This window comes from Polistes fuscatus, unplaced genomic scaffold (genome assembly GCF_010416935.1).
Source record: "Polistes fuscatus isolate 324 unplaced genomic scaffold, CU_Pfus_HIC Scaffold4, whole genome shotgun sequence".
Lineage (NCBI taxonomy): Eukaryota > Metazoa > Arthropoda > Insecta > Hymenoptera > Vespidae > Polistes > Polistes fuscatus.
Window position 1 is genome coordinate 5,538,284 of NW_025113118.1, and position 16,622 is coordinate 5,554,905.

A 16,622-nucleotide genomic window follows, 5' to 3' on the forward strand; every position below is an offset into this window, starting at 1 on the left:
TTTTTTTTTTTTTTTTTTTTTCAAACGTAACCACCATGTACTTTCCTAGCAACAAAAACGAGTTAGAAGAGGAGGATTCTAACCGTTCTCCCGTCGAATTATTCGAAAAGTATTATCATTGAGTTTTTACATCGATCATTAAGATCTGACGATATTATAGTCTGTAGAAACTTGTATCATGAACGAGCAAAATATTCGTAGCTACCTCATAGAAATAATTGTCGATACTTCTATAATATTAACGTTTAAAATACTTCAATAAAATTTGTTGCCAACGAAAACGTATCTTGAGTTATTGCGTATTGTATTGAGGAATGGGGATTATTATTTATTTTTTAAATTAAAATATATCAATTTATTTAATTGTCGTAATTTCTACGTTCTAATAACATTGAAGATGGAAAAGTACTAGCAGCAGTACCCAATATTTACAGGAATCTTAATTCGGTATGTAAATGAAAGGAAGATTAAAAGGATAAGATATAAAAGCAAAGGTAGTAAGTAAAGAAATAAACTAAAGGATAATATTTCTCGTATTAAAGTAGTCTCTCTCCACAGGATATCCTTGACTCAAGCTAACGTTTGTTTCGAGTATCGTTTCCCTTTTCATCCCTTTCTGTTAATTGTGTGTCTCCCCCCTCCGAACTAAGCAAATCCCTCTTTTCCCTCTTCGTATCCCGTCTTTATTGTCGTTCTCCTGAACGTTGTTGCGAGAGGGTCGAAGTTCATTGAGCCACAAGTGCATTCCGAGTGTCGACAACGGCAATTGCTCGTTACGTTGTAACTCCTCCTGTCAGTTCTGAATCAACCCGCGAATCTGATGTACGAATTTTGTCTAACAAGATTTCACGATTTGTTCATTCAATTACGAACGGATTATTTGATAATTTTATTCGATAATATAAATAATATCGATTGCAATCAATTTCGAATTTATTATTCGTAATAATTGAAAATCAAACGAAACTAATAAATTCCCATAAAGGATAGTGATTTTATTTATTTGTGGATAATATCATTCGTGTATTTTTTATATCATCGATATAACGTAAGTATGATTAATAAAAAATAAAAAAGGAAGAACGAAAGTAACAGAAATTGTACGAAGTTACCGTTAATGAAAATATTAAATATAATACAATTAAATTAACTAACACGAATTCGTGGGAACTTATAATCCGTAACACGGAAACTACTCGATATACGCGTTAATTAACTTTCCCAAACTCTGTCAAAAAAAAAAAAAAAAAAAAAAAGAAATAGAAGTAAAAGAAAAATAAGAGAACGAGAAAAGAGTTGAATTATGTTCTTGTAGGCGTGAAATATGTGAGGATGTGCTTTAGAATTTCGTTTTTTCTTTTTTTAATACGAACGATATATACGCACGGAATAATAATATAAAATAATAATAATAATAATAATAATACTAACAAAGAAATAATTCTCAAGGAAGCGCACAGATGGTTCGTTCGTTCATCCGTTCGTTCGGTGACTCGAAACACGTTTTTTGTCTTACTTATTAGCTAACACTCGTCGCTCGAGTACGATGATCTCTAAAGTCAAACAAAAACATTTAAATTACAATCTCACGCGGTGGAACATGCACTAAAGAGTGTGTTGTTCAGTTAGATCATAACAAATCCATTCGTAAAAGCTAAGAAGAAGGACGTAGGAACGACACGGCCTTTTTCGAACGAGATCGTGACATTAAAAAGGTTAAGGTTGGGTCGTCGTGTAACAAACACACACACACACACACAATAAAATCGATTTCGAAAGATTCTCGAGACGATAATGCACCTGACTAACCGCGGGAGAAAATGTCGATGTACGTGTGTATTTAATTAAATGCGTTAGTAACGTATGAGAAATATACTCCGATGATATTAATTAACAGTGTTTAATATCCTAACAGGAAAAAGGTGCGGTGAAACGTGCAGACCAATTTTTCTTTTTTTTTTTTTCATTTTTTTTAACCGTTTAATAAGAAAACGATTGAGAATGTTACCCCCTCCCCTGTACATCGTAAGTGTCGTGCTTAACTCTCGAATTATATTTGTCAAGTTCTTACTTCCTGTCAGAGAAGACACCCTTTGAAAAAGATCCCTCAAAGGACGCGACTCCTATTTGCGTTCGTGCTTCAATGTTTCCGGTGCCACGACGATGAACGCTTAGAAAAATTAAATAGCGTCCACTGTTTCAATTCTCACGATAATCTCCATCTGTCCGTTTGTCTGTCTATCTGTCTCTCTCTGCTTCGTGTATGTATGTATGTATGCGTGTATCGAAGCAGATACTGTCTACTTGTCTGATATAGCACGTGTGATAAATCACACGTTGTCCTCGTTGGATCCATGCGAAGGAACAGATATTATATGTTAACTTTAAATGAGTTTATTGCACGTGCGTTCTGCCAGTCGAAATTCTATACCGTACTTTAAATAAGCAAGTTTAATTTACTCCATGTTCTAGTAGTTGAATCTAAAATAGCTTATCGCTACGTTCAATCTTCCTGTACGCAGTACGATTTCGTTTGTCGTCACTTCGTTTAGAATTTTTCACCGGTGTGGGACGAAGCGTGAGAAACGTATTTAGTAATTCGTTATAATTCGTAATTTCGTTAGTTTTTACTAATAGAGATCTAACGTTATTTAACGTAAAATAAATTTGTCATTCTCAATGTATGTGAATGGCATAATAAAAGAAAAAATGGAGTAGAAGTATAGATTTTTAAATAAGTGCGTAACTAAACGTGGTCAATTTTTATTAAGTGATACAACTGAATTCCCATAATGTGTTGCCTACGTGGTAACAGTATATTTTCCACTTGCTTACACAAGTTCTTTTTCTCTTCAGAAGTAAAAAAGGGTACACACACACACACACGAGCGATTGTAAGAATTAAAACAAAAGATTTATTTAAAGTAAAAAATAAACATAGAAAAACATCGTTTACAAAACAAAATTTCAATATATTTATTTGAATGACTGCGTAGTTAAAAATTGTATGAAAAACTCATTAATTATTTAGAATAATCAAGGAACCTTAAAGTTTCTCTTTCTTTATCTCTCAAAATAACAAGCAATAACCGTAACATTGCACCTTCACCACGTTTCGCATTACGGATGGTAACGAGATACTCCATAAGTATTTAGAGACCACTAACAAGACCAATACCATTCCACCCTTTCTCAACTCATTCGAGAAATGAGATATCTCGTATTTTCCTTGCTCACACTAATTTTATGTTTCAGGAAATAACGTCATCGGGAAACAATTTGTTGATCAATTTTTTGTCGGTTTGCCAAAAACAATCATTTTATTCAAAGAAAATTATGAATTTTAAGTAGTATCGTTATCTAATTGGAAATGAACGTCTTCGGAGCATCGTTGTTTCTTTTTTACACCATCGCTACGTCACACGCATTGTCGGCTGAAACAATTTGTACCAGGATCGAAAAGTGAGTAAATTATTTCAAATTTATAATTTCAATAAATATGGTGTGAAATATCGAAAATGACTCAAATAAATAGATTAAAATCAATAATAATAAATCAAAATAATCATTTTCACTGCTAACAAATCTGAAATTAAAATTCATTTAATTTTATATACAAAAATTAAATCAAATCTCACAGCTGCACCTCGCGAATCCATTAGTGCATCTACACCAAAACTATGATCATAGGAAGTTAAAACATATTTATTACGTGATGCTTTTATCTATCATTTATTTCTATTTTTATTTAGAAGAAAAAAAAAACAGTAACCCATCCTAATTCCCAAAATCACTTGTACAATAAATATAAATATATTAAAGAGAATATATTAGTATTTTTCATGAAATTTGTTAGATATATTTAATATTTCTATTATTTAATTAATGTAATTATTCGCTTAATAGCTTTGATAGGATGGAACCTTGATACTGATCTTGGCTGGCTTCGCTAGATATCCTATCCCATGCTAACGTCGTCCCATTCGCATAACATTATACTCATCCCGATAAGGGTATAACCAGGGAGGTTAATCGCTAATTGATTGAATGTTACAGTTACACGGTCACTTCGATGGAAAGATACGAACAGCCAGTAGTCGTGAACACGTTCACATGGTGCTTCCAAGTTCCACCGAGATGTCCTCGAACCCGAACTGTAATGAGACAACGGTATCGGATAAAGGTAAACAATATATATATATATAGCACTACATAAAAATTTTATATATATTTTTAATGAACGAATTGCTTGATTAACGATACAGGGAAAGGAATATTTTATATATATTTTATATAATATTATATAATGAATCATAGGAATATTTTCACGACTACTATCAATTTATGTTCTTAAAAAATAATATTTATAAATTATATATTAATATAATTATATATATATTTATTATTTATTTTATATATATTATTTATTTTATATATTTATTTTATATATTTATTTTATATATATATATATATAAAATTTAAATATTATTTGTTAAGAACATATGTTGGTTTTTAATGCCCTAATGAAATATACTAAAATTCCTCCCCTCTAATTATTTTTTTTTTATTGCTAATGAGTATTTTTATTATAAAAGAAGTAAAATATTCCACAAAATATTCCCAATCTTGTTAAAAGCATTATAAGAAGCAAAAGGGAGTCAATCGAGTACTACTTATAAAAATAATTATCGTATTTTTTATTAAATGTCTTTTAGATGCAAATACTCTTGTAAGATCAATTTTGTTATAATTTAAATAAAATTATATTTCTCTATAAAAATAAAATGCATCTCTGCAATAAAATATATATATATATCAATTTAAAAGTATAATATTCCTAAAAGTAGTTTACACGAATAACAATTTGGAAAGTTTGCATTACAAATAAATATCAATTATTTATGAATAAACAATTTGAAACAAATACGAAGTATTCCGCTATTCGTTATAAACTATATCATTAAATTATAACTTTAATTTGTCCGAAAAATTCTCGTTGATTAATAAATACGCGAGTGGAATGAAAAATATTGAAGTTAACATAGGAAAAATTATTTTACATTGAAACTTATTTAATTACTTAATACCAAAAGATTCCCAAACAAGAACTTCCTCTGATCCAATTTCGAGGTCTTAAGCGTACCAGTATTGTGTGTATGTACTTCTAAGTATTTAATGTCCAACTGAAATAGTTTTCTCTCTCTCTCTTTCTCATTTTCTCCCTTTCCCTGTATCGTTAATCAAGCAATCCGTTCATTATAGAGGCAACGTAATGCAATTCCAACAGTTACTTTCGTATAAAGCGTTGAGCCCGATGTTACTGGAGCAAACATTCCATTTCCTAGAAAGCTTCAATGCTCGGCTCGTTTCGTTATACATGCATATGCACGGTAAACGTATCCTCGAAACGTTATATAACGACAAAATCGATCGGATATTTAAGGAGCCGTCCTCGATGCTCTATCAGATCACAGTCGTTCGATTAAACAAACAATTAACTATGCGAATAAGTTATACTAACAAAATGAATGACGCATGAAAGTGAAGCAAAAAAAAATTTCTACGTAAAGTGAAATCAAGAAATATCAATCTCTAATTGATATCAATTAACCTTTTACAGTCACCTTTACAGTCGCTACGTGATTTATGAAAATCGTTCAAAGATACTTCGACATTTATTTCCGTTTAATTTCATTTTATTTCCCGAAACGTGCCAATCATCTTGTTCTGTAATCAATAATATTCTTTTTAATTTTCATTATAAGTTCAAACGATCCCTTTGAAAATGTTCTATTCGTCGTTAATTTTGTATTTAATGGTTACTTGTGAGTTTTCTATTACGTATATCTTTTTTTTTTATTTTCTTCTTTCCTTTTATGTAACTACACAAAATTAAGGTCACAAAGGGTTAAGGTGAAATTCATTCGCATTCGGCATTATAACAATTTTTTGTTGATTTTTTTTCTCTTTCTTTCTTTCACTCATCAGCGTCATCCCTCTCGTTCGCTCGAGCGTAGTCGAATGCGTTAATTATGGCTTACAGGGAAAGTGGCCGTTTTAAGAGTCTAATTAAACAAATAAAAAGAAGTAAAGGAAGGAAGGAAAGGAACCGTGCAGTTGTAGACATGGAACGAACACTCGTAGGCCGAAGGATGAAAGAGAAATTATGAAATAAACTAATCAAGAATAAATTTAATACAAATTACATGTTTTTTTTTCTACAATAATCACAATTTTTCTACCAAAATTAATCTTATACTTAAATGAGTACCAACAATTAAATTTTTCAAATGACTTTAACGATAAAATGACGATGAACTTTACAAGGAAGTTTACGAATCGAACGAGAATTAATACAGGAAACATACGGTCACTGTATAAAACAGTTTGTCTAAAAGGTACACAACACGGACAACACGATCTATTCGTTTTAATGTTAGAATTAGTAAAAACGAAAAAATATTGAAAAAATATCTTAGTCGTGTCGGATTATGGTACTCACGATTTTATCTAAAGCATTATATCTCGAGGATTAATGGGATAACGATCTAATGCCGTATAAAGCGATCTCTTGTAACGTCGAATAAAACGTAGAGAAAAATATTCTACGTATATAAGTGTAACGACAAAAGAAAGGGGGTTGGGGTGGGGGAGGGGGTAAAGACATAAAAGAAAAAAGGATCTTACATACTCGAAGGTATTTAATTCGTTCGGAAAATGCATATGACGAAATAACGTAGTCATATCGAAGAACCCGATCGATCACGCTCGCGTAATTTTACCGAGCTCTTACAAACCCAATGTACGAACGATACGTCTGTCTTATTTACATAAAAGTATCCGACGGAATCTTGAACAGGTGTTACATGTTAAATATTCGCGAGGAACTAACGTTCGACGACGCGACACGAAAATAAACGAAACGAATCGAATCGAATCGTTAAACGTAAGAAATAGTTGTAATTCTAAATTGTATTACTTACACCGAGTAATACACCGAGCAAGAGATTCTCTGAGAATTCTTGTCTTCGTTATCTGAACCATTCACCGATCGATAATTATCCAGCCATGTAGTTCGTAGAATGGAGGGGTCCTTGTAACACAAAGCACGATCGTAAACGTTTTCCACGCGTAAAAGATCATTGGAGAAAATAACGTGAATAATAATAAAACTGTGTATAAGAAAAAAAAAAAAAAGAAAAAAAATAGATAAAGAGTGGAATCTTTCGAAAAAACGTGACAGAGTGATAATAATCAATAGTCGTAAATAAAATCAGAAAACTGGTAATCTGATTTTCGAAGGTAAGGAAAAATAACGTAATCGAGGTGATATCATTCTCGTCTCGTGTTTTTTTTTTTCTTTTTTTTTTCCCCACGATACAACTAGAATGAGACTGGAATTTTTGTTCTTTCTTTTCTTTTTTCTTTGAAGATTTCTAAATTCGACCATTCGCATCACCTTTTCCATTAATTAAGTTTATTCTCGGCGATACAATCATCGGTCGTTTGACCGTTCTCTTTTACCGTATCAATTAAATATTTTACGAAGAACTGGAATATATATTCTTGTTATATAAATAATATACATCCTGGATCAATTATCGGTAAGATTTAATCATCCGAATCGATAATACTCGAATTAATTACGAACCAATCTAGGCTTTATATCGTAATACAATTATAAATTTATAAATTCTATTATTTTCAAAATAATGCTTAACATTTAAATACATAATTTAAGAAAAATTCAAGCAGGAACAAATCTGATATAATATAATTCGTTAAATTGAAAATATATATGTATGTATGTATTCCGTAATAAAACAGAATCATTATTCCACTTTCACTTTAAAGTCAATAAGAGAGTAAACACAGGTCGCAATTTAATAGACACGATTAAATCATCGAAAAATGATTCTGATCATTCTCTTCAAAAAAATACTTATTTCGTATAAAGATTTTTCAAAAATTAGAACACACAATCTGCCATCCGTTACTTCTGATCTTAAAATCATAAAAAAACGTGCGAGACTAATTTTTCTTTTTTTCCTTTTTTTTATCGTCTTATTTGTTTGTTTCTTTCGTGTCGAATACCAAAAACGTGAAATCAAAAGTCTATAAAATTGTGTAAAAAAAAAACCGAAGATCGTAGTATTAAATTCTTCAATGATTATGCAACGAATGTCAAATATTTTTTTTCTCATTCGAATAATTAAATTTTATCTTAACGTATTACATAATATGCGAGGGCGTAGTTAACAGCAATAAAATGAAATAACTATCAGCCGAAGAAAGAAGACGGACATGGAGTAAAATTAACCTAGTAGCCATCTTTGACGTGTAATTTATGAACATCTACTTTATAAACTTCTCCACTGATATCCACTTAAGACGGATTACGAGAACGAAACCGTTACGTGAATAAACTCTCTCTCTCTCTTTCTCTTCCTTTTTTCCTCTCTCAATTTTTTTCTCATTGTTTTTCTCCTTCTCTCTCTCTCTCTTTCTCTCTCTATTTTACTTTTACTTTTATTCGTATGAAAATATTACACATTATTTATCTCGAAGCATAAAGTATATACTCACGAATCGAAAGAAATAAATCGTTGAAATATTCGAGATGCCGATAAGTATAGTATAGCATTAAGGTAGGAATCGATTTAGAGGATAGAAATGTTAAGACAAGCGCGTTTGAATGAATGAATGGAATTCTTTTCCAGTCGGAAGTCAAGACCAGGAAGGTGAAGGAATGCTGCGAGGGTTACAAACCAATGGAAATTCTCAAAGAGAACGATGGCGATACTAACTGTCTGCCTTTTTGCGATAAATGCCTAGCGGGTGTTTGCGTTTCACCGAACAAATGTCAATGCGATCCAGGCTATCATGGAACGGATTGTTCGAAAGGTGAGTTGACAGATTCAATTTTTTTTTATCATTTATAATCTACAGAATATTCGAAAAGGGTTGGGACCAAATTTATATTAGATATTACTGAGATTAAATAAATGAAGGAAAAAAAGGTTCATATAAAGTTGAGAATATAAATGTGTCGAAAAAATCAAAGATAATGAAACGAATGTCTTTGCAATGTTTTGATAATCTGCAAAATTGCAATGTTTTGATCTAATATATTTTATTTTATATAATATTCGAGGAAAAATCGAGCCAAGTTAATACAGAAAAATTTTCTTATTCCACGTTCCGTCGATTAAATTGAAATAAAAATATTATTATTTATTCAAATATGTATAAAACTAGATTATATTTTTACTTACACGATTGAAATCATATATTTTGATGAATCAAAATTTTGATTTCATCAAATGTATAATTTCTAATTTAATTCATATGTATTTTCGCATAAGTTTCACTTATACGATACGCAATTAGAAAGGGACGGTTAATATTTTAACGTATTTTCTATAAGTTAAATACCGAATAACTTGCTATTCCTGTTAATAAACAAATAAAAAATCCAGTAAAAATATAGTAGAATATAATTTTAATTTTGTACAAAAATTAATAACGTATTGACATTTTTCATAATATAATTATTCGCAAAATAATTGAATATGTCTTAAAAATAATAAGCATCATGTCTCTGTTATATTTTTGTCTTCTCCATCAATTAAAATAGAAATCGCGGTTACGTTTTGTTTCGTTTCGTTTCGTTTCGTTTCATCTCTTTAAAGGCGCCATTCATTCATTTCCCAACAGCAGCCATCATTTCAAACGTGGCTCAAACATTGATCTTCTCTGTCAGCTTTCGTTATTTCTCCTCTTCCGCGCCTTCTAATTACGCAGCTCAGTATTAATAAAAAAAAAACAAGAAAAGTAAAAGAGAGAACAAATGTAAATGACTCCACAATTTTAACGTCGCTTAGCCGAGCAGAAGAGACAAAAAAAGGTGACACAAAAAGATGCGAATACTTTTAGAAAAAAAAAAAAAAGAAAAAGAAAGAAACTTATCAAATAATTATTTCAGTAATCATTACCTGCGGATTTTTCTTACACAACAGTAATAAAATACTTTAATGTTTAAATGAACTATTATTAATCGTAAATTGATATGGATTAAGAATTATGATCACGAATCGGCCAATTGAAAGATTTTATTATTTTTTTTTAATCGATTTATTATTTTATTTAATAAGTTATTTAATAAGTTATTTATTATAATAATATATAATATATATAATAATTAATAATATTAATTAATATTAATAATATAATTAATTAATATTATAATAATATATATATATTATAATAATATTTATTTATAAGTATTTATTTAATAAGTTATTTAAATAATTGCATATGAATGAATTCTCACGTATTTATAATAGCTACGTTACAATATTTAAACGATACATTTCATAAATATCGTAACATAATCGAATAGTTTAATCGGTCCAGCGTGGTAAACGACAAGATTGCAAGAAGCAAATTCATCGACGTTGGGTAATATTAGTAAACACGATATCTCAAGGCAGAACTCGTGAATGTCTACGCGTTTAAATTGAATTCAATACTCTCGAGTTAACCTACTACCAAGCTTCGAATTAACATCGGATAATCGAGGAAATCTGCATAATCCTTCGTGGATATTATAGTCAGATGAAAAATAACGAAGTGGAAAAAAACGCGTTAGTCCGATTGACGATGTGTGCTCGACAATAACGTGGAAAAATTCAACGAACTTGTTAGAGAAAAAATAAATATATGATTTCGCAAATATCGTTAGTTTTAATATTATCATCGATTACTCTAACGTGAACAATTCGACGTTGCACACATATCCGATAAGCAACCGTAAAACTTACAAAGCAACGTCGTCGCGATAGAACGAATATATTTCACGCTCGGTGAAACGAACCGACCTTCCCAAATTACAAAGTATTGCTGAAACAAATTAAAATAGAGAAAATAATGATAGAAGAAGAAAAAAAAATGAATTCGACGTAAATGAGAGTTCTAACGAAAATCAGATTAAATCAAAAGAGTTTTTCCGTTCGGTGAGTCGTCATCGTTGTTAGCATGATTTTCTGATGAGAAAAGCCAATGGCTTTAACGTTCGTGACTATTCGCAATATGTTATATTTCTTGGCCTAACCCTCGTGATATTTGCACGAAGGTATAATATATATATATATATGGCTATGGTTATTATTAAAATTAATAAGAATTCTAATATTAAAATATTCCCAAGTCTAGCGTGAAATTTCTGCTATTCAAAGGAATCGTTGTCGCTCGGGGCATCTTACTTGTGACACATTATTCATAATATTTCATTATTTAATTTGTACGTAAGAATCCTTGCAAAAATAGTCCAAGGATGGACCAGATTTATTTTTGCAAATCCGTTATAATCCACGATAATGCGAAATATTTATGCAAAACCATCCGATCCATTTAACGTACAATTTAGAACGTGTTATAAGTACCCGTAGTAATTTGTTTTCTATATCCAAAAAAAAAAAAAAAAGAAAAAGAGAAAAGCATAGAACCAACGCGGATAACTTTAAACATTAACGTCGCGTTAAATCATGGAATGTGAATAATTAACTCTCGTAAATACGGCACCATAGGTGAGCTATGAATAATGAGAAACTTACTCTCTCTCTCTCTCTCTTTCACGATTGCGTTCCTATTTTCATCTTTATTAGCAGAAAGAAAAAAAAAGCCTTGAACGGCAGGTGAAAGATAATGAGCAAACGATGATATTTTCGAAAGTCAATCGTATTAAAATTGATAGGTTGCACATTTGTCCGTCTACATTTTAATGCTTACTTTTTTCTTGTCTTTTTTATTAATCGTGGTTCTTTCAAATAAGTCGGTTAACGCAACGATCCTTTAAAGTCGATCATTTTTCTAATGTAAGTCGTGAGAGAGGAGTTTCCCACGATGACGGTGCGTAATGAGAGAGGAAAGAAAAACCTGTAGAAAACAGTAATAAGCCAAGAATGGTACGTACACGTCTTTCTTTTCGCATATTACGCATACGACGTTTTGTAATAACATTTGCCTTTGGAAGAAGCAAAAGAATATTCCCCTGTTCAATGTCCGTCATGAATATATATATATATATATATCTGTCGTTATTGCTAAAGAATATTTCAATAGTGCCACGCGTATTGTTAATAAAAGCCGTTCTAGGCACTCGCCATCCGTCTGGATAAATATTACATCAACGATCGGGGAGGACTCTTCGAAAGTTACGGATGCGCGGAAGTTACGAAGTATTATACTCGCTTTCCCGACTGCACAGTCTCAAGAAGCTCCAACGCATCGTAATTCTCAAGACACTAAATTATTCTAACTAAATTGATATTATACAAGCAATCGAAATAACCAATCATTTGATTAACATAAATAAAACGAATTTGAAAGAGGATTTAAATCAGAAATGAACAAAAAAATTCACGGTGAAAGATCGAATATTATATTATGTATAAATATTAATATTTAGCACACACACACCATAATCATAAGAATCTTAACATTATCTAATTTCGATTTATTACACACGGTAATATATATATATATAATAATATTTTATATTATATTATATTATATTTATTTATATTATATTATTATTTTATATTATATTTATATTATATTATATATATTATATTATATTTTATTAATATAAATATAATAAAACGTCATATATAATTCTTTTGAAATTTATTTATTTTATTTGCGTTTATTCAAAATAATATTACATATCGAAACGTCGTGTATTCGAATGAATTATTTGGAAGAAGGGTCTATGTTATCATACTTTTTATCGAAACTCCTTTTTTACTAGAAAGAAAGTCCTATGTGATGTATTCTAGTATTGACCTTGGTGTACCATGAACTTGCATTGTTTTATATTTTAATGTGATAGAAGAAATGACCTATGTTGCATTAATAATGATTTCATTATCATAACTTTCTTTTGTAGTGTTAGCAATACTTCAACTTTTTCCAAACAACCATACAATTATTATGAATGTGCGAAGAGTTAACTGTTCGGCCTATTTTTTAGAATGCCCTCCAGGATCTTGGGGCGTGCAATGCATGCAGAAATGCGAATGCGCCGAAGACGCTATTTGCGATTCTAAAAACGGCGATTGTCGTTGCCCGGCAGGTTCCTGGGGACTAAGGTAATACTCAATCGTAATTATTCAACACAGTTTCGTATAGAATGAGATAAATGATTTGTATTATTACAATTAGATGTGAAAACTCGTGCAATTGTAATGAACCTAATAGCAATTGCCATCCTGAAACTGGACAATGCACTTCCTTCACAGTAACCGACATACGTTCTTCATCCGAAAGCATAAATGAAGTTAGATCATTTAATACACAAATCATGGACTACGAAAAAGAAACGACTGATCTTTCTTGGACTACTGAACATATTATGAAGGAAGGTACATATATATATACGCGTTTAATATTACAGTAATAAAAGCTTTTAACGGATTATCATAACTTGTTGTAAGTTAATGAATAATGTAAAATAAAATTCTTGTGAACTGTCGACACTTTTGACATTGCACAAGAATTTCTTGATATCTTTTTTTTTTTTCTTTCTTCCTTCCCTCATTAAATATCTACAAGAAATATTGACTTTACGGTACCAAATTACATTACTTATCTTGTAAAACTTTTAATTATCATGATTAGATATTGTAAGAGCTTTTATTAGTTCCCAATTAGTTTCCAACAATCGCGTTCATAGGATGGGATAATTATGTCACGCAATCGAGCATGGATAGTAGTTTCGAAAGCACAAACAACGAACAAACTTCTCGTACAACCGGATTTGATGTTAAAACTAAAACGCATAATCAAGAAGACGATATTACTAGCACAAGCACGGTTAGGCCAGTGATCGTCCTTGTCTCTGTTCCGGAACGACAAAAGACTATATTGGCAAAAGATCGAAATAAATTTGCGTTAAAGGATGCCTTCTTGGGGCATTTAAAGGAAAAAGGTGAACTTCGTGATGGACTATCACTGAAAACTGATTACGTCAAAACTATCCATAAAGGTTCGTATATTCGTGAAATATTATATTAATAAAATAAAATTGAAATTATATAATTGAACCCGTAAACAGTTGGAACAATTCTATACGATTTAATCTAATGTATGTTTATTTTTAAAGATAACAAATATAAACTATCTTTAAATTAATATATTAAATAGGTATTTCGATAGATAATCTACTACGAAATATTGTTGAATTAACAACGAATCGGTTTATTCGATTTGTCTTTTATTCGATAGAAAATAATACACCAGCTGCATCGATTCCATTGGATGTCGCATTGATTATCATAGGATCGATTGTATTTCTCAGTTTAATGTCCGTCGCAATCGTTACGATTATCCATACAAGGACGAAACTTTTCGAGACGGTGAGACTTTCGATTTACAACGACGAGAAAGACAAAAATAACGAACGTGAAAGTGAAAAGCAACAACGACCATCCGGAAAGATTTCAACGATCATCGATAGTGCACTACCTCGTAAGTAATATTTCAACGACGTTTTCTCTCTCTTTCACACACACACACACACACTTGGTTGAAACGTAATTCACGCTTCTATTCTCGATGGTACTTGCCAGTGAAATCTGTGGCGTCCTTGACCTCGCTCATCTCTTTCTCCCTCGCACGATTCCTTCACGTAATCCTCGCTCGATGACTAAATTTGCTCGCTTTTGCTAACTAATCCGATTACGATGAGTCCTAACGAAAAAAAAAAAAAAAAAAAAAAATAAACGTAATCCTTCGAAGTTCAACGTTTTATTGACCCACATACTTATGCCAGTCATATTTATAATTGGACCCCGTTATACATATTAACGGATCAGCTGTCTGTCAATTTGTAGTTGTACGAACTAGTTTACGTCTCACTTATTATTATTATTATTATTATTATTATTATTATTGCGATAACGACCAAACGTTAGATATTTTAAATAAATTTTCAACTTATATTAAATAATATCGATATAACGAATTATTTTAAAAAGATACAACCTATTAAATTAATTTAACAAAAATTATTCTGTTTACCAATAAAATTAAGGTCCAATTTTCATTTACATATATATCAATATACTTTTTTATATTATGAAAATATTTAAGAAATAATAAGAATAATAATAATGTTTTTTCTTTATTTTTTCTCGTTTGTTTTTAAGAGACACCGATACGTACGAATCCAGCAGCGTTCTTTTCAAATTTTGAACAAACCGGTACGATCTTACCAACTGGTATAAACATCGAACCAGTAAGTAGTTACGCTAATGGCACCGCAACCATCGGCCTTCGAATTTCCGGCCATCTTCGTGGTGAGTTAAAGAAAACTATTCTTCATTACTATATACGTTACTACTCTCTCGGATAATCAAAATTACTTTCTAAGTCGACTTTCACCGTTTCCACACATTTCAGAGTTGTTACAAGAAGATCATTATGACAGGCCTCCTACGACCTTGCTACGCCTTCACACGGATTTTGAATCGAACGGTGAACACCTCTATGATGAGATTCCTTTGCAATCAACGGGTCTTTGCGAGCGTAAATGCACGTGATTAACTCGAACGTGATTAACTCGCTCTACTTGACTATATTTCTCTCTCTCTCTCTCTCTCTCTCTTTCTTTCTTTTTCTTTCTTTTTTTACTCCTACTTCGTAGAAAGACACACGGATCAAAAAGAATAGTTCATTGATGAAGTAACAAGTGTTGATAAATATACAAATACACATATGTGTGTCAGCAATGCGTTTAAAATAAGAATTTCAAAAAAAATCCAACTTAACTGGTTTTCTAACTTACGCATAGCGATTGAACGTACAAGGCTACGCGCGAATTGTTGATCATTCATTCGAGAAAATAAACAACACCAATGACTATTCCTTAACGGTCCGATTTGTACACATCTCCTTGCGAGTTGTAAATTTATTCAATGAAACGTGCAGGGTTTCGAGAAACCTTATACAATTATTTATCTTATTTGTATTTTTTTATTTTATTTTATTTTTTTTTTTTTTTCATAGACTTACGTCAAAGCGTTCTATCGAATTATCATACGTGCATGAAAATTGAATGTTTTCTTTTTCTTTTTTCTTTTTTTGGAAGGAGAAATAAAAAGTAATATTGTATTTAAAGATTATTAATATTTTTAAGTACTGTTCGATTATATTAATTTATTTGGACAGTCTTAGACAGTGTTAGAATTTTGTGATTAATTCATCCACGTATTTTCTAATGTCTTCATATTTAAAATGAAAAATCGAACTTTGTATTTGTACGATAGAATAGATTACTTAGTTTACTACATATAAATGTTGTATATTTATAATTTGTATTTTATTTTAGCGAGAGAAAAAATTCAGATAATTTTTAAATAACATGTGTATGTATCTAATTTATGTACCTCAGTGGATTTTTTCTTTATCGACTTATGAAAATTAGGGCAATGAAACTATCACTATGCGTTCGAATGTAATCTTCTTATAACCCCATAACCCGTTCTTCTTAAGTAAGTCATCGATAAAAAGAAAAAGAAAAGAAAAACACAAAAAATCGAATAGATACGAATAAATGCAAA

At 30.7% G+C, this 16,622-nt stretch overlaps 1 protein-coding gene across 3 annotated transcripts; it reads left to right on the top strand.

Annotated features, from left to right (window-relative positions):
* The first annotated feature begins 353 nt into the window (after positions 1-353).
* LOC122521013 lies at positions 354-16,590 on the top strand. 3 transcript variants are annotated; one of them, XM_043641392.1, is made up of 10 exons: positions 354-447; positions 3,256-3,462; positions 4,057-4,183; positions 8,721-8,904; positions 13,034-13,151; positions 13,225-13,424; positions 13,736-14,047; positions 14,287-14,529; positions 15,210-15,359; positions 15,463-16,590. In XM_043641392.1, the coding sequence occupies exons 2-10, from the start codon at positions 3,371-3,373 to the stop codon at positions 15,600-15,602; spliced, it is 1,566 nt and encodes a 521-aa protein (XP_043497327.1). In that variant the 5' UTR covers positions 354-447; positions 3,256-3,370; the 3' UTR covers positions 15,603-16,590. The 3 variants fall into 3 exon arrangements, with proteins under 3 accessions (XP_043497327.1, XP_043497324.1, XP_043497326.1); XM_043641389.1 differs by lacking the exon at positions 354-447 and adding an exon at positions 709-1,048; XM_043641391.1 differs by lacking the exon at positions 354-447 and adding an exon at positions 2,143-2,587.
* The last annotated feature ends 32 nt before the right edge of the window (positions 16,591-16,622 follow it).

Excerpts from the sequence above, each read along its gene's own strand:
- LOC122521013 (XM_043641392.1), top strand. The coding sequence starts at position 3,371 with ATGAACGTCTTCGGAGCATCGTTGTTTCTTTTTTACACCATCGCTACG. Across the intron at positions 4,184-8,720 it reads GACAACGGTATCGGATAAAG|TCGGAAGTCAAGACCAGGAA; the intron begins GTAAACAATATA and ends ATTCTTTTCCAG. Across the intron at positions 14,048-14,286 it reads CGTCAAAACTATCCATAAAG|AAAATAATACACCAGCTGCA; the intron begins GTTCGTATATTC and ends TTTATTCGATAG.